This window comes from Physella acuta, unplaced genomic scaffold (assembly GCF_028476545.2).
Source record: "Physella acuta isolate Inbredline_101_S28 unplaced genomic scaffold, ASM2847654v3 ptg000749l, whole genome shotgun sequence".
Taxonomy (NCBI): Eukaryota; Metazoa; Mollusca; class Gastropoda; family Physidae; genus Physella; species Physella acuta.
This window is the reverse complement of record NW_026732267.1, coordinates 309,347-334,227: the sequence shown is the minus strand read 5'-3', so window position 1 is coordinate 334,227 and position 24,881 is coordinate 309,347. Positions and strand designations below refer to the sequence as shown.

Here is a 24,881-nt window from a genome sequence, read left to right as displayed (position 1 = left end):
ACATTAATACGCTCATTACATAACAAAACTTAAGATCAAAACAGAAAGCCGACAAGGTTCAAAGGCTGTCATTGACGCGTAACGTCAACAACACAAAATATGTTCGGACAATGCCTACTGAGGAGAGGCCGACCAGAGAATAGCCTATCATTTTATGCTATCAAAAAATACAACCCACAACAATAAACATACAAAATTTTACAATTCTAAACAAATTAATAAAAATATTTCTAAAAAGATTTTTGTGACTTTTTTTCTGTGACTTTATTTCTGTGACTTTTTTTCCGATAAAATTTTTCCACTGTGACTTTTTTTCTGTGACTTTTTTTCCTAGCAAAAACTGTGACTTTTTTTCTGTGTTTTTTTTTTCCTGTGACTTTTTTTCCGTTTACCTTTCAAACAAAGTTGGAGCGCAGTCCCTTCGATATTTAAAATTATTTATGACAGAAACCTTTTCGCCAGACAGTGATAGCACAAAAACAACATAAACAAAGAGGAATAACTAAATTAATTTTTCTATAAATAATCTAAGCTATGTTACATCCCTTTAGATATTTCATTTTTGTGGTTCCCGGGCAAATGCCTGTAAAGTGTCGATATTTAAATTTAAAAATTTGACAAAAACCTTGGCTTGAGTGTACTCAACAACTGTCCGAGACGCCAAAACAAATAAAACATACATTCATTTTTATAGCCCCTTATAAGCATAAATAGAGTGATAAAGGAGGTTTCTTTCATGCATTTTTCCCAAGGGTTGAGCATGGGGGTGGGGGGAGTGAGTGTGGTGAACCTGCTCTCGAAACAATACCCAGAGAGACCTGAAAGAAGCACTGTAATAAGCAAGTTCAATCTTTCACTGGTGTAGAAGATTTCAAATATATTTATGAAAAATTTGGTGGGTACCACAAATAGCCCAAAAAAATTTTCTATTGAATATTTATTTTAAAACCCATTAGTATTAATTATTGAAAAATTTTAGGTTAATTTTTATTAAAACATATAACACATTTAATTTTGAAGCTCAACTGCATAATAAATAAATAATAGCCTACATTTCATTCAGATTTTACATATGCAGAAATGGAAGATGACTTGACCTGCCCAGTATGCCTTGAATTGTTTGCAGACCCCTTAATGCTGCCTTGCTCTCACAGTGTTTGCAAAGCCTGCCTCATGGATATAATGAAATGCCGAACTAAAATAGGAAAACAAGGTAATCTTGCGTTTGATTTTTAAAAGTATCTGTTAAATCTGCTCAAATTATATGCTTGCCATTTGAAAAGATTATTTCAATACATTACTTTTTTCTTGTTTCAGATTTAGAGTGTCCATCATGTAGAGATAACCATAATGTATCATTAGAGAATCTTGAAAGATTTCCCAAAAATTTGGCTTTAGAAAACATTGTCTTTCGTTATCAAGAGATTCTGAGCAACAGACTGAGTAGAGCTGTTAAACTGGACAGTTCAAACAATGATGATTTATCGAAAAATCTATCGCTTTCATCAATGAAAGACCAGGAATCTTTTAAAGATGAAGTTTCAAAGTTTTTGTGTGGTTCGTTAAAATTATATATTATAATTTACATAATTTAAAATTTGTTTCTTGCCATTACTTTTTTGGTTCTATCACATATACTTATGTCTTAAGCATTAGTCCTAACTAAAATTTAAAAAACTATAAATTCATTTAGGTGGTGTTTACTGTGACACTTTTAACCTTCATAAAAATTTCAAATCCAGTTTACACTGTAAATTAAAACTAGCGAAAATGGATTCAATCCAGGAGAGTAAAAGAAATAATATTTAGTCAACATTTGAGACATATTTGGCCTCCAGCTAAAGTTTATTTTCAATGTTTGCACTTAAAGCTATTTCCTGTGCATTTCAATACAAGAAAATTTACAATTGATCAGCATTTTTAAAAAAGCTAAGCAATCATAATTATTTAAAACTTAATATTAACAAAGCAAAATAAAAAAAACCTTTAAGGATATAACAAGAACAAAGTTTCTTTTTCTGTCAATGCATGTTACCCTTTACAAATTGGTTAAATTATACTGTTTGTATTCAGGACTGTGTGATGACTCTAACCAAAAACCAGCTGAATGGTTCTGCCAGCAGTGTGAAGTATTGTATTGTCAGTTGTGTTTAAACACTTTTCATCCTAGACGTGGTTCTCTTACCAATCACAAGGTTATACATCTAGCATACATTTAGTATAATCCAATTAACTTTTTTATTATTTAAGGGGGTAGGCGCCAGTTAAAGAAAAACTTTTTTAATACTCGTTAGAAAACAATTATTTCTTTACAGCCTTTTTAAGGTACATCCACATAGAGTCTATTCCTTTTCATAATTTGAATTTTCAAAATTTCTGTCTGTTAAAAACACTTAATTTTGGGGAAAATCTACATTTTAATGGCACCAAGCTTTTTACTATACGAGCCCTTTTTACTTTCTCGTATACAAAGTAGCCTATAGAGAAAGTTTGTAATTGTGCAAAAAAAAAAAACAACATAGTTTTGCAATCCTGTCCGTATGTCTGTGTGTGTGTCTGTAAACACGATAACTTGAGTACCGTTACAGCTAGGTTGATGAAATTTCATGTATAAGTATAATATCAAATGTGTAGTTCTGTATCAACTTTTCAGTGATTTCCGGAAGTGGAACTTGTTCTGCTTTCAATTTTTCAAAAGCCTATAACTTGAGTACTGTTTCAGATAGACGAATGAAATTTCACATACAAGTAAAAGATCTAGATCTACTTTTCTGCCTTCTGACAAATTTTGAGTAATTTCTATTGACCGAAGTAGTAATTTACGCTATTTCCGATTTCTGAAAAAATGCATGTGAATTTATAAGAGGCCTACTAATAATATTACGCACTATTATACACAAAAAGTTTGGTGTTCACTAGGTGCGCTATTCTTTTTTCTTCGAGATTCTATTCTATTTTTAAAAAGTTTAAGTATGTAAAAACTGACTAAAATTCGTGTCTATATCTTGAGTTGCCATCCCCGAAGTGTTATATAAGAATATTCGATAAAGTTTAGGAGAGATCACTGTAAGGAAATAATTGTTTTCTAATGAGTACTAAAAAAGTTTTTTTTTTTTTACTGGCGCTTACCCCTTAAATCAATTAGTTTGACATCTTTGCACAACCCTTTATATTTATATCCTAGCTTGCCCATCCTAGCACATTGCGGCGGGGGTTAGAAGAAAATTGTACCCTGTTGGGGCTTGGGCGGACGGGATTTATTCAATTTAGTGAACGAATATAATACTACTTCTTATCCATATTCTATCACACTTTTTAAAATGAACTTATGCGCCATAGTGCTCAAGGGATAGCCCTTTACGCCAAATCGCATCCTACCAGGGTGCCCGTTTCAGTTTAGTGAATGACTATAATGCCCCATAGTATCCATAGTTGATTGCACTGTTTAAAACAAACTTAAGTACCATTGACAACATTGATCTCATGGGATAGCCCTGGGCGCCAAATTGCACCCTGCTGGGGCGCCATCCCTGCAATTTCAATTTTTTCCCCACAGAAACTTCCTCAGGAGTACTCTTAACAACTTCCCAAAGTTTCATGGTGATCGGATGAAACGTGTAGTAATGCAGAAATGACAGACAGACAGACACACATACATTGCTTTATATATAAATATATAGATAATCATGTGGTCAGAATACATGCTCAATCCCTTATTTATTTTTATATTAAAACAACTGTAAACCTTATTTAAACCTTATAGGTGCACACATTACTCAGTTATGTTTTATTATATATATATATAAAGTGACAAAATATGATCATGTTGAATTCTTATTTCTTCAGGTTACGATGTTAATCAATTGTTTATTTTAATATTTTAAAATGTATAGATTAAGAGAGCTGATTTGAAAGCAGAAAGTACATTGGACTGCCCTGACCATACTACTGAAAAAATCAGCATATTTTGCAATACATGTAAAGTTGTTGCTTGTCACCTGTGTGTCTGCCAGGGCAGAGGACAGCATGGAAACCATTTGATATTTGATCTTGAAACTGCCAGGAAACAACTTAAGGTCAGTAACAGTGTGCTTAGAATAAGAATTATTGTAAGAATTTAAGCACTAGGCTTAGTAGAGTCAGTATTCTTCTTAAATCCTATGAGGCTTCTGTGGAGCAAAGGGTTGGTCCTACATTTTTTTCAATGCATTTGATTCTAGACTGCTCTCTTCAGCTGGGATCCTGCAAGACCTGTAGTCTTTGTTTCACTGTCTATAAACCTTCTGCCCATTTTCCTTTCTCCCTGCCAGTTACAGTCTAGTGCCCTTGGCAATATTTTCTTCTGTCCTCTCTGTATACCCATTCCATTCTCACTTGCAGGTTTTAATGTCCTTTTCAATGGAGTGCAGCCTTGCACGGGAGGTTCTTTCGGCCATGTTATTTTCTTGTTACATTGCAGGCATTTTTTTGGTTGAGATTCGATTCTGTAACCCTCCAAGTACCTGAGTCATATATCAGTACTGCCTTAACAGTAGCGTTAATCTAATCTTGCTCTAAAAGACAGGACTAAGGAATTCCATAAATGCATATGGAATTCTTCTTTGGAGGTGTCTTCCAATAGTCATTTTGGTTTGGTTTGAGCAGGCTGTAGGGCAGGAGGCAGAGATCATCAGCAAAATCAAGACCTTCCAGGTTGGGTATCCATAAGTGCTCTTGTGCATTTTGGCAATTGGAGGAAATAAAGTTATAGTTTTTATACTTGAAGCTGAAATATTTTGTATTTTTGTTTACTGACATGAAACATTATTTTAACACATCTCCTAGCTTCACTTGTTGACTTGATTTCTCTAAGCCCAGTTGACTAAAAGGAAAACCTTTTTTACTTTGTTAAAATTATTTTCTAGTGAATGAATGCCAAGATTATGCTCTGCCAATTGTCTTTTGTTGAACACTAGTCTTATTCCAGTAATATTGATAGGCTAGGAAGACCATTCTGGAATAAAATAATCTATGTCAAAATTATCCTAAAAAGACTTTATAAACTTGAATCTATTTGTAATCATAATCTTTCATTTCTTTGTCATTTCTGTCTTTCATGATTCACAATGAATTCTTTCTGCAATTATTTTTATGGCTTTCTTTTTTAAAACAACATTTATCTCAGTTACGCCCAACATTTATGACTTTAATTAACCCTGATATTCTAAACATCTCTTAACCATAAAGTTCTGACCTCTGGTCAACTTATTGCTTTTCTACTTTTCTCCAACTCCAATAGTGTCTCAAAGTCTCAATGTATAAAGCTTTATTTATTTAAGTTAAGACATGACTATCAAACAGTTTAAGTTGTGCAAGAAGTATATTTTTTTGAACAAATCCAATATATCTTCACTAATCCACTTATTTTCTTTTATACTTATTATTCAGACATACTAAAAACATTTTTCCTTTAGATCTAGATCTAGATTAGTAGGGTCTCCCAAAAAAACTTTTTTTTTTTTTTTTTCAGGAAACGGTTACAAAATCTAAGGATGATTTATTAAAAATTCTAACTTCTTTTTCTGATAGAGAAGGTGCAGTTACTGCTAATATACAATCCTTAAAGGTAACTTTCGAAAACTTGTTAAGCATAGTCAACTCTAGACCTCTCTCTCTCTCTTTAACTCTTTATTGAATTAAAACCAATCACGTGTGTTGTGATTTCGCAATGTGCAGTTAGCTTTATAATGGGTTAAACTTTTGAATGGGCAACAATGGCTTTCCATGGAAGCCACCATGTTTGTTGTGAAAATAAGGAGATCTAAATAAATCAACTGACGTCACTAAGTCTGTGAAAGTTTTAAATTTTTTTCTAAAAATAAATACTTGTTCTGAACGTTATATTTAATATATTAGCCTAATAAATTATTAGGCATGAAAATTCTTTGTAATCATATTAAATTTTTGAAAAAATATTCTTAAAATATGGCAGCGATAAAATTAGGTAAAACCTTTGTTTAGCGTCGGTTATTATTCCGGAATCGTATAGCAGTAAAAAACAGTAAAACAATGCCAAAGTCTGTCACACACTTCCGGAATTCACCGGAAGTATTGTAAACCATACTTTATTTGGCGTCATCTTTTATTTTTATACAGAATGTTTAAAATTTGGATAGATTTATTTTTGTAATCATTTTTACTTTCTCGTATATACGAAGTATAGAGAAAGTCTTGTAATCGTGCAAAAAAAAAAAAAATCGAGATTTTTACAAATCTCGACGTTTTACACCTCACTGATACGGAAAAACATAATTTTGCAATCTTGTCCGTGTGTCTGTGTGTCTGTCTGTGTGTCTGTCTGTCTGTCCGTGTGTAAACACGATAACTTGAGTACCGTTACAGCTAGGTTGATGAAATTTCATATATAAGTATTTTATCAAAATCGTAGATCCGTATCAACTTTTGAGCGATTTCCGATAACCGGAAGTGGTACTTTTCCTACTTTGAATTTTTCAAAAGCCTATAACTTGAGTACTATTTCAGATAGATAAATTAAATTTCACATGTAAGTAAAAGATCTAATTCTCTACCTTTTGTTAAATTTTGAGTAATTTCCGTTGACCGGAAGTAGTAATTTACGCTACTTCCGATTTCTCAAAAAACTAATGTAAATTATTAAAAGTACTAATAATATTGCGCACTATTATGCGCTTTTTTATTTGGCGTTCACTTGGTGTGCAATTAATTTGTCTAAGAGATTTTATTCTATTCTTATTTAAATCTACTATTATATTTATTCTTGTTTCCTTTTGTCGATTAAACTTAAAAAATTAAAACATTAATTTACTACAATCGACTTTCAATTGATTTATATTTCAATGGTCAAATAAACCATGGTTTACCGTAACTCTAGTTACCGAAACTCAACAAACATTACCCGATAATTTCCGACGCTAAACTAAGGTTTTACCTAAAATTATAGTTACATTTGTATAAAAGTCAAAGCTGTTTGGTAGATCTAACCATCCATTAGACTCTTTTTACATTTTTGTATTGAATATAAACTGTTGAAAAGCCGTTTAGATTTTTTTAATAAATTAAATATTTTCAAAAACTGTCCTCAACCTATCCTTGAAGTCAACCGGAATGGTCAGGGAGAGTAAAACAATAAAAGTATGAACACTTGTTTTCTATAATAAAAATACACAATAGTGTGACAATAGTGATCTGTGGTGAATAGTGTAGTATTGTATTTATAATAAATAATACAACATCCCCAATCACCACAACACCCTGACTCTACTAATCCTTCTTCTTCTTCTTCGTTCTTAATTATTAGTGTTCAAGGGTATCGAGATTTATCTGCCAGTGGGTTTGAACTCGAGACTTTGTTCGAATTTATCAACCATGAGCTTTTTGCCGACTCGACCACGCCTCCTACACAATTAAGCGTTACGTGTCAACCGGTTATGCGCCATTGAGGCCATTGACTCCGATTTCAGCCTGCTTTTCTTTTTGGATTTGCTTCCATAGCCTTTGTCCAACCAAGAACAAACTTCTACTAATCCAAATTAAACATAAAAGTGTGAGCAAAATAACTTATATTACTAGTAATTATTTCTTTTACTATTTCTAACCATCATAAAACCGGAAGTCATTTTGTACTTATTACACAAATGTTATAAAATATTCAATTTTGGTTGAAAAATGTGCTTTCTGGCAAAAAAAATGGAATTATTTGGAACCAGCTTTTCTAGTCTATTAACGGTGTGTTTCTACAAATGACTTAAGTAAATTGTGCTTAACTGTTTGGAAAAAATAACATTATTCTATACATAAATACGAAATTTACAGTTCTACACATAATGCAGATGCCCCCATCTAACTGAACAGACAAACAAACAAAAGACATACAAACTTCTCGCTGTAGTAGTCAGTGGCGTTGCGAGGTCGAGTGTCACCCGGTGCGGCACTTAATGGTGTCACCCCCAGAGGCGTAACGACCCTTCCCGGGGACTAACTTTCGATTTGCAACCCCCCCCCCCCCCCTCAAACTTTCTATTTGCACCTCTTAAAAGACTATTTTGCCATTTTTTGCCTTGGTGTCACCTCCTAAATGGTGTCACCCGGTGCGGTCCGCACCCCCGCTCCCCCTCACTAAGCCCCTGGTAGTAGTATATAGATAGATATGCAAAGACACAACCATATCAACAACCATGCAGGACAATATAAGACTCTTAGACGACCAGCATGGTTGTATATTAATAATCATTTAAATTTGCTTCTTAATACTGTATTCCATGTTGTTTCAATAACATGTTATTCATGTGATACGATTAATACCAAGTAATTTTGACAGTATCCCATTAATATAAGAAACTAAAAATATAACTACAACAACTAAAAATGCATTAAAATGTTTTAATAACAAGCTTTAATTTAATAATGCACTAAAAAGGCGAAACTAAATAATTTTCTAAAAATATATAATACTGAACAACTATTTAGACCTGAAAAGAAAAACTATTAAGGTAATACTTTTTCTCAGACATTTTTATAACAGAAGCTATAGCATTTTAAACTAAGATCTATTTAAAATATTTATATTTTGATTAAAAAATAAGCCAATTTTTTTAATATGACTTGCTTACCTGTCCTGCAGGTTACTGCGGTCACAGAAGAACTGACACAAAATATTAAGAGGATTTCATCACTGCATTAACAATCCTGTGTTGTTAGATTCATGACCAAAAGAGATACAGTAACGATATTGTTTGCATTTAAATAATTTATTTCTAGAAAACGAGGCCACTAGTCTAAAAATACATTTACTTACTTACATAATCCTTGTCACTCCCTGTGGAGTAGAGGGCAACAACAAATCTTTGGCCATTCCACTCTGTCTTGGGCGAAACACTTTAATTCGTGCCAGGTCTTGCCAGTAGCCTGCACGTCTTCCATCTCTCTCCTCAATGTTCCGAGTGGTCTACCTCTCTTTCGTTTTCCAGGTGGAGTCCATTTTAGAGCTATGTTCGGAGGTCTGCTTCTGTTCATGCAAAGGACATGACCCAGCCATTTCCATCTCATCATTCGTATTTCTGAAACAATGTCGTTTAAGCCTGTCCTTTGTCGTATTTCCTTGTTTGGAACTTTGTCGTCCCACTTTATCCTGAGGATATGTTGGAGAGATCTTCTTTCAAAGCCTCAGAGGCGGCTCTCTGCTTTCTTGTTTATTTTCCATGACTCTGCGGCATAGATGAGTGCAGAACGTACATTAGACTTGTAAATACTTATTTTGGTTCTCTGCTGCCATTGCTATTGTGGTTGCTATTTCTTTCTCGATACTGCCATTTGCTGAGATCTAGCTGCTGAAGTACTTAAAGTCTTCGACCTCTTCTAACTCTGCTCCATTAGCAAAGGTCTTGAGAGCACTTTTAGTTTTTACCTTCATCAGCCTGGTTTTCCCGGAGTTATCTTTAGCCCAAAGCTTTTAGCAATTTGCTTTATTTTTGTGGTTTATTCTCGGATATCTTTTTGGGCATGTGAGAGTACAGCCAGTCTTCCAAGTGGTTGGTAAGTTCCCAAACAATTCCTCTTGGCTTATCCTCAGTGGCTCTTCTCATAATCCAGTCTATTACCACCAAAAAGATGACACAGCCCTGCCTAACTTCAGTTTTTACCTTGAAATATTCACTTTGCTGATATTCATGTCTCACACAGCATTCAATTTGGTTGTCAGAGCACATCTCCTTGAGAATGTTTGTGACTTTTCCTTGAAAGCCATATAGCTCTAGTATCTTCCATAGTGATGGATGGTCTATACTATCAAATGCCTTTTCAAAATATATGTAGTTGATGTAGAGAAACGAGTTCCATTCCAGGGGCTGTTCCACTATAGTGCGCAAGACAAATATTTGGTCATTACATGACCTGGTGGCCTTGAAGCCAGCTTGCTCTTCACAAAAGATTCCATCGATTCCTTTCCTCATTCTTTGTAATTCTTTGTAATAAATCTGCAGAAGATTTTTCCTGGCACTGACAGAAGGTTAATGTCTTTCCAGTTCTCACAAACATTAAGGTCGGCCTTTTTGGGTAATTTGATAATGATTCCCCGTTTCTATGAGTCTGGCACTTTTTACAAGCTTTTATTACAAGCTTTTATTTAACTCACTTCCTCGTCAGTCTGTCGTCAGTCTGTCTAGATCGAAACGCCCGAGCGAAATTGCAGGCACTTATAACTGACAGATACGGTTCGTCGTTGGTACGTGGGTCAAGACATAAAGACAATGCAACATGACATTAAATTTGACTTAGTTGGTTGCCGGATTTATTTTTTATGAATTAATTAAAATTTTGTCCAAATTAGCAGACTTTCTCATCAAACTATTCCGCGCGATTTGACACGCGGCATCACGTTAAATAGGGCGTCATCACGTTCAATAGGTGCGCAATGGTTTTTAGTCATGTAACTCTATTGTCAATAAAACATGTAAAGTACTAAAAAAAATTCATAAAAAACGTTTTAATAACAAGCTTTTATGTAATAATGCACTAAAAAGGAGAAAATAAATTATGGACTACTATTTAAATAACTATAAAGAAAAGCGTGGGTCTCTTCCTAAATGTTAGTAAAGGTATCCATTAGATACTAAAGTGACCCACGCTTTTCTTCATAGTTATTTAAATAGTAGTTCATAATTTATTTTCTCATTTTTAGTGCATCATTACATAAAAGCTTGATATTAAAATGTTTTTATGAAATTTTTTTCTTCATTTCATACTCTATTGAAGATTCCTGATAGATTTTTGCACCTATTTTTTGTGTCTGCCTTTAGCATCACCGCAGTGATTCTGTCCTAACCTGGAGCCTTATTGCTGTTTGTTTTTTGGAATAGCTTATATCTTGTTCTGAGATGGGCCCTCTAGACATTTCAAAGTGTAGGTTTATGTCAGTGAAGTTAGCAGTTTCTTCTGGGTCTGGTCTGTTCAGGGTCTCTTCAAAGTATTCTGCCCATCTTTTCAGTTGCTTTTTCTCTGTTGTGAGAATTCTCCCATTTTTGTCCTTGATAGTAGATGATCTTTTTGCTATTCCGCCTGTAAGAGTCTTGATGATCTTGTGTAGACAGTTCAGCTAGTTTCCCCTTTCAGCTGCAGCCGGTGTTTCTGTGGCCATGTTGTTTACATAGTCTCTCTTATCCTTCCTAGTATTCCTTTTTACCTCTTTAGGTAGTCTTCTATATTCTTCATCGTTCAGTGCCCTGCTTTCTATGGTTCCAGATATTGTTTTTAATTTGGCTTCTCTTTTCAATGAGATTGCAAGTATCATTTGAGATCCACTCCTTCCTTTGTTTCTTCTTATGTCCTAGTATACATTTGGCTTGTTTCCGTGTATACATCCAGGATCTTCTTGCATTGTGTATTGGTGTCCTCTTCTAATAAGTCCTCGAGTAGACTTAATCTATTTTTTAGTTTCAAGGGCGAAGTTTGTCTGCATTGTTGGATCTATTAGTTTACCTTAGTCAAATAGGTGGCGGTTAACTTTCCTGTCAACTCTCCTAAGCTTGAGTTGTAGCTTGCTTAAAACTAGTTTATGGTCGCTAACTGCGTCAGCACCTCTTATTGCCTTTACATCCCTCATGGATCTCCTCCACTGTTTATTAATAGCAATGTGATCGATTTGATGCTGGTTCGTTTATATATCTACCTTATATTTATCTATCTTCGCATTGATGTCTCCCATGACTATTAGAATGTCATGTTGTGGGGTCCTGTCGATTTGGTCTTGTAGAGTGTAGTAGAACGTGTCTTTGTCTTCGTCTTTTGCATGTTCTGTTGGGGCATAGTGCTGTATTATGGTAATCTTTAAGTGTTTTGAGTAGAAAAATACATTTAGTTATACACAAATAAGACACTTGTAAAAAATAGTGTCCTTTTTTGGCGAGTAGAACCAGATTTAAAAGTTTCAATACAAATGACACTGAATATTATTATGACAACTATCTTGAATTTCCTATGTTCGGAGATAGAAGCAATGAGCGACAGTTACCTTGTATCTATTTATATATTTGTATAGCTATCTATCTGTCTGACTGTCTGTCTGTCTGTCTACCTTCTTCCACACACACACACACATACATAAAGCATTTGTATTTCCACAGGCCCTTGAAGAATCTGCCAGAGATTGTGTTTCTAGTCAATACAATTGCTTTTTATCTGATATAGAAGCCATACTCAGTGTAGCTAAGGATAAGACAATTAAGTCTATCATAGAAAATACAAGTCATCATTTACTGCGCTTTAACACAAGTAAACAAGATATAAAAACTGTTTTAACGCAATGTCAAGACTTGGATGAACTTTGTGAAAATATTATATTTCAAGAAAAAATAAATAAAGACAACTTTACATTCTCATTTTCTGACCATATCCCATTATCCACCACTAGAACAGGACTTAACACCAACATTTCTACAAAAGAAGATTCTTCAAATTCAGCTGTATTTTTTGAGCAGCCCAATATAATACAATCTGCTATTAACTCAAAAAACACACGTTCACAACTGTCAACAGAGCTTAATGAAAAGAATAAAATGAAAGCAATGGTACAGATAGATTTGTTTAAACAAGTTGACCTAAAACAAAGAGCATCATTTGCATCTGGTTATTCAGGTTATGGGTGTCAATTAGAAAAGAAGCTAGTTTCTGAGGGAATAATAAAGGATCAACATTCTTCAGGATCAATGGAAACTGAGAAAGTTGAGTATGAAAATGTATTATTTGGCAAAGATGATAAAACCAACCTTTTGTTGGTTACAAAAAAATGTGTTGCTGACTTTAAAAATTCGGAGAGGAAGTTATCAAGAGAAACTACAAAAATAAACAATTTAGCTGAAGCAAAGCAAAGTTTGCAAGAATTAAATGCTACTAAAGAAATACAAAATGAAAAGAATAAAGACATATTACTTAGGGCTGATGAAATAACACCTGTTGTGGAACAAGTAGCTGCTTTATCAAAATTGTAAGTTTATATACTTATCTATTTATTACTCTGACTCTGCAGGGGGCTCTTGCCAGAATCTATTTATATAAAACTGAATGTATTTGTGTTTGTTTGTCTTTTATGCATTACCACACCTTTCATCCGATCGCCATGAAACTTAGGGAAGTTGAGCTCCTGGGGAGGTTTCTGCGGAAAAAAAATTATATTTCGCACGGGCGTCGCCCGAGCTTTTCCGTGAGCGCTATTGCGCATACGTTCGTTTTATTAAACAGTGCGATAGGTCAGGGGCGGAACTACAGTGCCGCCAGATCCCGCAATGCGGGAGGAGGGGGGGGGGCACGCTATTTAGGGGCCTACAGCCGACCATAATAAAAAAATTTCATAGTAAATTTTTTAAAATTTTCTTGCATTTTTAACTTGATGGTTGTTTTGTAAAAAAAAACTCTAGCTGGGGTTGGATTATCTTTATTCTATATACACAATCCCACGTTCTTATATATTTTTTCCTTTGTTTTTAAACCATTGTAAAAGACGAGTCCTCTTTCACCTACAATCAAACACTGTTGTCTGCAAAAAATTTAAAAAAAAAGTCTATTACGCGAGAGGCAAAAGTAGTTGAGACCATCCCAACTTCGATACTGATGGATAGAAGCACATCGGCGCTTTGTGGTCCCTTTTAAGTTCCTTAAAAAAAACAAAAAATTTTTTTTTCCAAAACCCGATCAGGCCAGAAATGAGTATCCTATGTTCGTATTTTCTGTTTATATATATATATATATATATATATATATATATATATATATATATATATATATATATATATATATATATATATATAGACCTATATAAAGGGGGGGGACCTAAAAAAAATTTCGCGGGGTGGCCCTTTGTTCCAGTTTCGGCACTGGCCTACGTAGTTGTATTTAATAAGCAAGTGTATTTTGGTGTAGCCCTACCATATCGCAATAATTGTAGAACCAGCTAAGTATAAATACATATTTATAACATAAAGATATATCGACTGGGCATTCTAAATAAATGTTCTTACTTTTATATGTACTACTGGTTCTAGAGACTAATAATTATTTCAACAATTTTTTTTCTTTATGTGACCCTCGCATTGTTCCACAATTGGGCCGCATATAACTTAGTCACAGACACAAAGACTGTTTACCTGTTAAGAACTATGGTTATTCTTTATTTCTATGTACCCAGATCCACTGTGGGTGTCATAATTTATTTTTTGTAATTTTTTTTAAAAAGACGCATTTTTGAAAGATTGTGAGCCCCTCCACCCTTCTGATCAAACGTGAGTTTCAAACGTACTTGTTATAGGCATACATGTTACTTAAATTCAAAGAAGCGTTCTCCCCCTACATTTTGATACACGTATCAAGTATGCTCTTTCGTCAGACATTTTTGGCGATGTTTAAAAAATGTACAAAATTTGTGGTTTTTTTTACTTACCTTTTTAATTTTATCAAAAAAGTCAGAAAAGCAATCTGTGTGTAAACACGATAACTTGAGTACCGTTAGAGCTAGGTTGATGAAATTTCATATATAAGTATTTTATCAAAATCGTAGATCCTGATCAACTTTTGAGCGATTTCTGATAACCGGAAGTGGTGCTTTTCCTACTTTGAATTTTTAAAAAGCCTATAATTTGAATACTATTTCAGATAGATAAATTAAATTTCACATGTAAGTAAAATATCTAATTCTCTACCTTCTGTCAAATTTTGAGTAATTTCCGTTGACCGGAAGTAGTAATTTACGCTATTTCCGATTTCTCAAAAAAACGCATGTAGATTTATAAAGTACTCATAATATTGCGCACTATTATGCACATTTTATTAGGCGTTCACTTGGTGTGCAATTCTTTTTTTTTACGAGATTCCATTCTATTATAAAAAGTTAAAGTAATTAAAAATGGATTACAAATAGTGTCTATGTTCTGAGTTGCCATCCCTCGTAGTTTTATATTAGAATATTCGAGAAAGTTTAGGGGAGATCACTCCCGGTTTATTTTAATTAGCGTGAGTTGAATTTATTTCTAAATTACTTCCCCTGGTATTAAGGATTTTAATTAATTAGTTTTTTCGACCCTACTGTTATTAAAATGTATCCACGTTTTCTAGTAATCTAAACGAAAATTATATTTGACATTGATCCGTTTAAGATGTTCTAGCAATGTGCGTGTATTTAATATTTTCTTCACGTTATGCGAAAGAATAAAAAGTGTGGCAACTATAAAATAAATTTAAGTCGTTATATAAACAAACCCTCTTTATTACTTATAATAAAACAATGCGAATGCGATGAAATGTAAAAGCACTGCATGGTGCGATGTTTACTTATATGGTTCCAAAATCTATAGCGACGACGGAACGACCACTACCAGCAGCGTTATATTAAAGATATATAACACATTTATGTTTAGATATTGCTCCAAATCACTACCTATCTTATTTACTACTATTTACATTATCACAATTTAAGGCAGATTGTGTTATTTTCTCAGAATTGAATACCACCACTCTTTTGATGTCGATGACGCAAAGATGATGAAAGAATATGCAACAAATATAAAAGAATCTATATCTGATTTTCATTCAACATCTTTAAAGCTTATCTCCTCCCTTGCTGGTTGGTGAATGTTTATATTTAAACACTACAGTTAATATTTTACGTTTAATTTATTTGATTTAAATTTACACTTCCTAAAATTTTTTGTAAAGCTCACTTGTTATGAATTGTGAAATATCTAAACAACTTTTTTGTTGCACCTCTATTTATATACTCGAATAATGTATTTGCAATATTTTTTTCTTTTTTTTACTAGTAGACACTTCTCCATTAGACAGTCCCAAAATAATCCCAGCAGTGCGCTCAGTTGTATCTCCACCAAACATGAACCAAGCAAGTAGTATTCCAAGAGTGCTAAGTAGAATATTAATCACCTGGGGATTCAATTCAACAACATTTACAGCAGATCCTATTGAAAACTCTGCTCAGTGGACTGTAAATATCATTAAAAACTCAAGCCATATAGGAGATATAAAGTCTGGATATTTGTTTGGTGTGGGAGTTTCTACTAAACCACTTGTTTCAAAGGAACAGGTATCGTAATTTATTCTTCTACAACTCACAAGAGTTTCAAAGTTTGTTCATTTAAGGGGCCAGATTAATATTGAGGATAAATTTCTAATACTTAATTGGATGTACATCTATATGTATTAAATTTAAATTGAAGACCATAAAATAATGCAAGGATTGTATAAAAAATATCAAAATTATCCAGATTATGCGTACTACTTTCCTTTACTTAGTTTTGAAGCTCAGTACTGGCTGGACATGACTGTATCATTCATTATTTATGTGAATGTTATTAAAAATGAAATCCATTTTTCACCTTAACATTCACCTTAGATAAAATAGGAGGACTAAAATGAATTTTTATTTTCGAGCAGTTAACTATTTACTTTCATCCTAAATTATACATTAAAAACACTCATATAAAATTTAACTCAAAACTTATTATCTTGACGGATGTAAAGTATACTACTATGGAACATCGAAGCACGAATTTAACTTGTACCATAACCTTGCTTCAAAGAAAATGTTTGCATCTCAAAGTTATTTTCTTTTTTAACATGTGTAGCTTTATATATATATATATATATATATATATATATATATATATATATATATATATATATATATATATATATATATATATATATATATATATATATATATATATATATATATATATATATATATATATATATATATATGTGTGTGTGTGTGTGTGTGTATCAGGGACGTAGAGGGCCGCTCTCGGGAGTCCCCCGATTACATTACCGAAGAGGGGGCCGCGTACGGCCCCTGGCTCCTTAAAGCTAACATAGGCGCCATATTGCTCACAGGGTAACCCAGAGCGCCACATAGCATCCTGAAACAGTGATGCAGATTGCGTCATTCGCTTAAGTTAACAAATGAACAGGGTTTTTTCTTTAACACGTACAAAAAAACATTTGAGGTGTAAAACATCAGTTTGACTGATGTAATTTGTTACTATTAATAGATGCTCGATCTCAATTTCTGCTTGGATGGTCTAAAAATAGATGCTAATTGCATCATTCGCAAAGTGACGAAACTAGTTGGATTTTTCTACGGACAAAAGGAAACAACCCAGTTAATAATCTATATAATTTATATGATTATTTTAAAAAAATGTATTATTTGTCCCTCAGCGGCCCATGTGAGTCTTTGCGGGCCGAAACTGAAATATTTGTTCGCAGTCAAATCACACCCTACCATGGCGCCGGCTGACACGCCGGATTCAATTTAGTGAGCGGCTGTGACGCATAATCTTATCCATATTCTATCACACTGTTTAGAACAAACGTAGTCACCATAGCGCTAACGGGAAAGACCAGCGCGCCAAATCGCATCCTGATGGGGGCGGCCAGTGCGAAATCTATATACTACTAAAAGTCAAGTTTGTTTACATGTTTGAATATTTATTTGTTTTTTTTTTGTTTGTTTGTTTGTTTGGCTGATTGACTATTGCGCATGGTTGCACTCATCGCGGAGAGCTGTAAAATAGTATGTAGGTAGAGAAAAAAATTTGTTTTAAGACAGACTGTTAATCACACATTTATTTAAAGACGTTAATTAATTTATTGATTTATTCATACGTAGAGTAACCCTATTTTTTTAAAAAGTTTAGAACGACCACTACACTCGGCGGGACCGTGACGTCACAGTTTTTTGTTAACTCTTTAGTACAATAAAATGGCGGCGTCTATCGAAGAAAATTGTGTTCAAAAGTTTAACGCGTTCTAAATCTAATTTTCTGTCGGTCATAACTTTAACAATACGTCCGTTTGCTGTATTTATTACGTTCCAACACTTATATCAATTTTCAACTGTCTTTTTTCATTTAGTTTTACAAAAAATTTCTCTAGATCTAAAGATCAGCTGTCGAAGGAAAGTTATGAATCTAGCCTAGATCTAGATCTAGCCTAGATCTAGGTCACTAGACTCAATGTAAATTCTAGATCTAGACTTAATGTAAATTCTACATCTAGAATCTGTTTCAGGCCTTAATACATCTAGAATCTATTTCAGGCCTTAATTATTTTATATAAATCTTTCTTTGGCTAATTTAAGATAAAATTTAATTTGAAAGTTACTACTACTAGACTTAGATCTAGATCTATGCGCGTAAATCAAGTTGCATAAGGAGACTCAAAGTATAGTATAAAAATTCATTTGTGACGTCACGAGTAAATAGCTAAGTTGGTAGTGTGGGCGGCTCTCATGCGGGTGGCACAGGTTCTAGACCAATATGTCAATGATATTTTTTTTTCAATTTTTTTTTTAGATATGAATGATAAAGTTGCCTATCTGAACTTGGCAGGATACAGGGCAGGTGAAGTAGAGTTCATCTGTTTCTTTGTCCTAAGCATATGAAAGGATAGTGTGGTCAGAGACATGCTCGATTGGAATCGTTTTTTAAACGATAAAAACATGTTGTCTGAGACTTGGCGGGACACTGGGCAGGTGAAGTAGAGTTGAGTAGGTCACATGTGACGTCAGTATATGAAGGGATAGTCCGAAATCGGTGTTTTCGGTGTTTTGAAAAGATAAAAAACATATTTTTGAATGTGGGGTCTGTTTTTTTGTGACGATAAGTGACACTGCAGTAGCGTAGCGAGGAGGGGGGGGGGCGGGGGGGGGGGGAGGGGGAGGTGGCGGGGGGGGGGGGCATATGTTGGGGCGCCAAAATGGTTTGGAAAAATAAATTGAAAGGTTGAGGGGGGTTCAAATCGAAAGTTTGAGTGGGGGGGGTTGAAAATCGAAATCTTGGGGGAGGGGTGGTGGGGGGGGGGGTTCAAATCGAAAAGTTTGTCCCCGGGCGCCGGGAAGGGTCGCTATGCCTCTGAGTGACAGACGTGATGTTTTTTGATGGATGACCCCCGAAACCCACAGTTATCCAACGGATGACGGGTATTCTAGTATAATCCTAAAGTTTTATTGCTCTCTGATAAAAGGTGTCGAACCGCATCCGACTTTCATTTTTTTTAATTTATCGTATATAGAGAAGAATCGCATCCTTCCGAGGCACCGCCCTTGCGAAATTAAAAATATTTTTTTTACAGAAAAATAAACTGGAGTGTTGTAATCAACTCCCCAAGTTTGATGGCGATCGGATGAACGGTGTCAAACCGCAATCGACTTTTATTTTTATATAACGTATATAGAGGAAAAACAAATCGCGCCCTGCCGGAACGCCACCCCTGTGAATTTGAAATATTTTTTTCCGCAGAAACATACCCAGGTATATTCTGAACAACTTCCTAAAGTTTCATGGCGATCGGATGAATGGTGTAGAAATGCATAAAAGACATACACAGACATACATTGCTTTTTATGGTGCCCTGTCAAAACGGCCCGGGATAAATCGGCCCCGTTAATATGACCCCGTCAAATCGACCCCCGACAAAACGACCCAGTCAAAATAGACATATTGGCTTCCGACAAAATGACTCCCGACATATTGGCTCCAGACAAATGAATGGCACGACCACTATTGGCATAAAAGTAACCATTTTGTCCTACCTCCACTACTACTATAACCTCTTTAATGCCTGAATGAAATTGTTTTTCATGAACCAACGTCAATTCACAAACAAATCAAGCCGTTAACAGCTAAAATCTACCAATTCTAAAATTTTGATAAAGATCTGTTGCATAAAAGCGAAGATGATATACATGATATTTACAGGATAACGACATTTTGTTTTGATAACCTACAAACATACTGGAGGTAGGAAGGTATAGCTCGAACCCTTCTCCCCACACACTGAGTTGGAACAGCCTATAACCGACTCAATTATGGAAGTCATAGATAGATGACCCTTCAATTAAAACATACTATAATTTATAATAGATAAACTAATATAAAAATAAGGCCTGCCGAACAAGAGATGCATACGTTGTATTACTTAAGAGTGTTGGATAAGCGAACTCTAAAGAATATTGATGAAGGGGTCCCACTGGCAGGTGTCATATTCAATGAGACCGCTTTGCCGGGAGACTTAGTCTCTACAGAAACGGTATTGTCAGTGGTCCTTTTGTCTGGAGCCAAATTGACAGGAGCCTTTTTGTCGTGAGCCAAATTTACGCTAGCCTATTTGTCGAGGGGCCGTTTTGGGGAGAAACTAAATGGCGGGAGCCTATTTGTCGGGAGTAGAAATGACGGGGCCGTTTTGTGGAAAAAACTAAATGACGGGAGCCAAAATGACGGGAGCCTATTTGTCAGGAGCCTTATTGACTGGAGCCCTTTTGTCGAGAGCCTATATAACAGGAGCCTATTTGTCGGGAGCCTGAATGACGGGAGCCTATTTATCGGGAGCCTTTATGACGGGTCCATATGTCGCTGGCCTTTTTGACGGGGTCAATTTGACGGGGCTCTTATGTTGGGGTCGTTTTGACGGGGCCGTTTTGTCATTGGTCGTTTTGACGCCGCACGGCTTTTTATAGATAGATTTTTATATATATAGATAGATTTAGGAAGATATATACTAGCCGTCCCTGTAAAGGTCCGTGACGTCTGTGTTTATTAAGCAGCATATACCCGGTATTGACGGGGTTTAGGAAATATATTTGTAACTAGTGTAGTTACAAAAACAACGTAATAGTGTCCAACAAGGCAAGATAATTGCCAGAACTGATCTGAGTTATTTATAATTATTATGAAACTGTTGTGACGTAACAGGTGTTACTAAAATAGAATATGACTTGAAAACTTGAAGACAAATGGACAAGAGCTATTAATAGAGACTATGCAATAGATGGTACCGAGATAGAATAGTTTGACATTGTTGACAACACCGGATGTACATCTATGTGTGACTGTAGTATATAAGCAGTGATACTTTTCGGTAGGGAGAGACAGAAGATGTATGCAGAAGCGAGAGAGTAGATGGAACCATCGAAGGCAGAAAGGTCGAGAGATGGAGAATGGATTGTATGCAGAGACCAGTGTTAGTAGAGTGAAATCAGTTTCTTCCGCCCCCCCCCCCCCCCCGAACGAAATGAAATTTATATAGAAAATATATACTTTTAACAGTGTCCGCCCCCACCCCAGAAGAAAGTCTACCGCCCCCCCCCCCCCCCGAAAATTTCAAGTGGCCCCCCCCCCCGTAGAAAAAAGTCAGGAAGAAACACTGAGTGAGATGCAGAGTGATATAGTGTGTGGGCCTGTGACATTGGAGGTCTGTTGAGATTCACCTAATTATCTGAACTGATTATTCATGAAGGAATAAAGTGTTAGAGTATTGAACCTGCGGGCAGAGTGTGCTTCTTTATAATCAGGTGGGTGGATCGGTGTCAAATGAGGCGGCCGCGACCTAGATGCGGGAATTCATAAGTCGCGGTCGAATACCTACAGACAGGAGGTTGTACACGCCTCTGTCGCATTTGGGTGCCTTGAGGAAGGTGTCGCACGAGACCTAACTTGGTCGCATATTACTTTTCCAATTGATTGTCTATATGCAAATAAGGACATTTGAGAAAATAACACATAACCCTAAACCTAACTAACTCTAAACGTAACCACAACCAACGCAAATACAAAAGCAAACACAAACGCAGACACAAACACTAAAACAAACGCAATCACATTTTTTATCACAATAGCAAACACACACACACATACAAACGCAAACAATAACGCAAATGGAAACATTAACGTAGATGACATTTATGAACGGCTTCCAAAACTCTTACTGATCAAAAATAATAATTAGCAAACCGCACATTCAGTTTAGAAAATAAATAAAAGGTAGTACTTAAAATACCCGTATTTTACCTACCACACGGCACTTTATCAATCCATACTAATTAGATAATTGTTTTTTTTTTCAACATAAAAAAAACAACTAAAAAAAGAAAAAGTAAAAAATTTGTTCTCTTTTGTTCTTGGTAAGTAATTAATACGAAGAGATGTAGTTTGTATACTTTTTTTCAAACAAAATTGGAATTTATGTAAACGGGCAACACATTTAGTTATATTTTGTTTACTGCACATTACGTCAATCAAAATGATAAGTAGTAAAATGAAAATTTAGTTTGAAATTAATCAATATTGAGTTTTAAAAAAATCATCAATTTAGATCTTAGTACTAAAATGAACACTTAAAAAATATTACACAATGACGATCAAGGAGTTTTTTGTTTATTATATGCATGTCTTTCACGAATATAGCCTACATACAGAGGCACTGAGTCCATTTCTTCTTTATAAATTTGATATATATATATAATATGTATATTATAGAAATGTATATTAACTAATTTTAGTGTCTTTGTATAATTTATAATTATACTTTACTCCATTAATAATCAAAGTTGGGTAGACTTGTAGACATAAGGATGTCTTACGGGTTTGAAACTGGGATCCGTGCTCGAAACTTGCAAGTTACCAGTCGAACAGAAAATGACTAACATTGTTAAATTTTTTTTAAATGAGAATGTTAAGAAATAAACTGGTTTTTTTTAAGTATAATTTACCTCGGAAAACAGCCTACTTGAAATTTTATTCAAAATGTGTTAATTTAAAGCCTGTGTTAAAATAACAGATAAAAGTCATTGTATAAGAATTTATAAAATAAAAAGCCCATACAATAAATAACAGGAAATATGAATAAGTATGTTTAAGTGTGTATTGAGAACACTCAATTTTGTGGGCGCCCATACCGGTTAGTCCAGGGATCGGCAACCTGCGGCTCGCGATCGCATACAGCTCTCTTGATGCGGCTCTTCGGCTCCATGCACATATATTAATAATTATTTTATTTTATTTTCAAAACTCATAAAAATATTGTGTTGCAACACTCGGTAATAAATTATATAATCATAAACATAAACAATAAACACTCGTTATTCTATTAGAATATTTAGGTACTCCCTATTTTCAATGTAGGCCTACTTCCTATTAAACTGTTCATCCCGAATTGAAACATTCAACTTCATGGCGGATATCACAAAGAAACTAAACCAGCTAAATGTAAAACTGCAAGGAAATGAAAACTTAGCCTGTGCCTGTGCCTTGCTTGAGGTTGATGTTTCGAGAAAAAAATTACTTTTTTTGTTAAAGACACGGAGAGCGGTAAATTACTTGATTTAAAAAAAAATCTGAAAAAATTTATCTAGAAACCAATGCAACTATTATCATGAACTGGACAGCTGTAAAAGAAATATCGCGAGTTAAGACACTCATACGTGACGCATGGAATAGATTTGCAGGATGGTACAGTAACGTGGAGAAGTTGACATCTGGAGTGCTGACGATCTTTAGGTCAACATATTCGTGCTAGCAAGAGATTTCTTACAAGTCTTACATGAATATAATAAAAAGTTAAGTAAGAAGCCAACAACTAATAAAAATCTAGAGGCGTGCTTGAAACCTCCTGAAACAAGAAGTTATGAGCCAGATTTAACCAAATTTTCAACCGGCATGCAAGGTCAATGCTCCCATTGATGTAACTAATGTAAATATTCAATGATTAGTTATATTTTATGATTAGTAATTTAAAATACTATAATATGTTTTGTGCGAAACGTGTATTTTTTTAAAATTATGAATAACTATTATTTTATATTTAAAGCTATATATATATATATATATATATATATATATATATATATATATATATAGTCCTATATATTGAAAAAAAATGTAAGTGGCTCTTTAAAAACTGGTAAATTTTGTAAATTGCATCTTTTGGCTCTTCCGTCTAAAAAGGTTGCCGACCACTGGGTTAGTCTAAAGTTTAGTTAGTGTTTGTTTTTAATGATTATTATTATTCAAATACATACAGCTTCCAATTACCTGATTTGCTTTTTTTTTTACAGGTGGGAATGAATGCCGACTCTCTTGCCGTTGTCTGTGTTGATGGAACTATAGCAGTTTGTCAAAACAGTAAATTAAGTCCTATCATACCTTTAAATGACCTGCCTTTATCTGTAACTATTTCTGTGGATAAAACTCAAATAGGCTTGTTTATGACTTATAAAATTGTTCAAAGCAGTTTAGTTATTGCAGTCTGTGGTAAAAGAATTCTAATCCTTACTAATGAATACAGCTCTGCTGGAGCATTTCCAGATTTGTGTATCAAATCCTTTCCTGTATTTACTGTTAGCCAGAGGGTAAAAATGCAGTTTCCATTAACATCTGATGTCTAAATGTAAATACTTTAGATAATGTACATACATGTACTTTTAAGGCAAAAACAGTTTTCTCAAGTTTTGTAAAAAAAAATTCATAAAAAACGTTTTAATAACAAGCTTTTATGTAATGATGCACTAAAAATAGTAAAAAGTAGAAAATAAATTATAGACTACTATTTAAATAACTATAAAGAAAAGCGTGGGTCACTTTAGTATCTATTGGATACCTTTACTAATGTTAAGGAAGACACCCACGCTTTTCTTTATAGTTATTTAAATAGTAGTCTATAATTTATTTTCTACTTTTTAGTGCATCATTACATAAAAGCTTGTTATTAAAACGTTTTTTATGATTTTTTTTTCAGTACTTTACATGTTTTATTTACAATAGAGTTACATGACTAAAAACCATTGCGCGCCTACTGAACATCACGTTCAGTAGGCGGGCAATGGTTTTTGAACGCAGCCATTACGTGATGGCGCAGCTATTGAAGGTGATGACGCGTGTGGTGTGGTTGGCTAGACATGCCTACTAATTCGGTCCAAATTTTAATTAATTCATAAAAAATTAATTAGGCATCCAATTAAGTCAAATTTAGTTTCAGATTGCATTGTCTTCATGTCTTGACCCACGTGCCAACTGTGAATCGTATCGGTC

General features: G+C 34.3%; 1 protein-coding gene across 1 annotated transcript; it reads left to right on the top strand.

Moving 5' to 3' along the window:
* The first annotated feature begins 874 nt into the window (after positions 1 to 874).
* Positions 875 to 24,367, top strand: LOC131950271 (uncharacterized). Its single transcript, XM_059312351.1, has 10 exons — positions 875 to 895; positions 1,064 to 1,213; positions 1,318 to 1,557; positions 2,074 to 2,195; positions 3,894 to 4,076; positions 5,510 to 5,605; positions 12,138 to 12,997; positions 15,501 to 15,625; positions 15,822 to 16,099; positions 23,909 to 24,367. The coding sequence occupies exons 2-10, from the start codon at positions 1,081 to 1,083 to the stop codon at positions 24,236 to 24,238; spliced, it is 2,367 nt and encodes a 788-aa protein (XP_059168334.1). The 5' UTR covers positions 875 to 895; positions 1,064 to 1,080; the 3' UTR covers positions 24,239 to 24,367.
* The last annotated feature ends 514 nt before the right edge of the window (positions 24,368 to 24,881 follow it).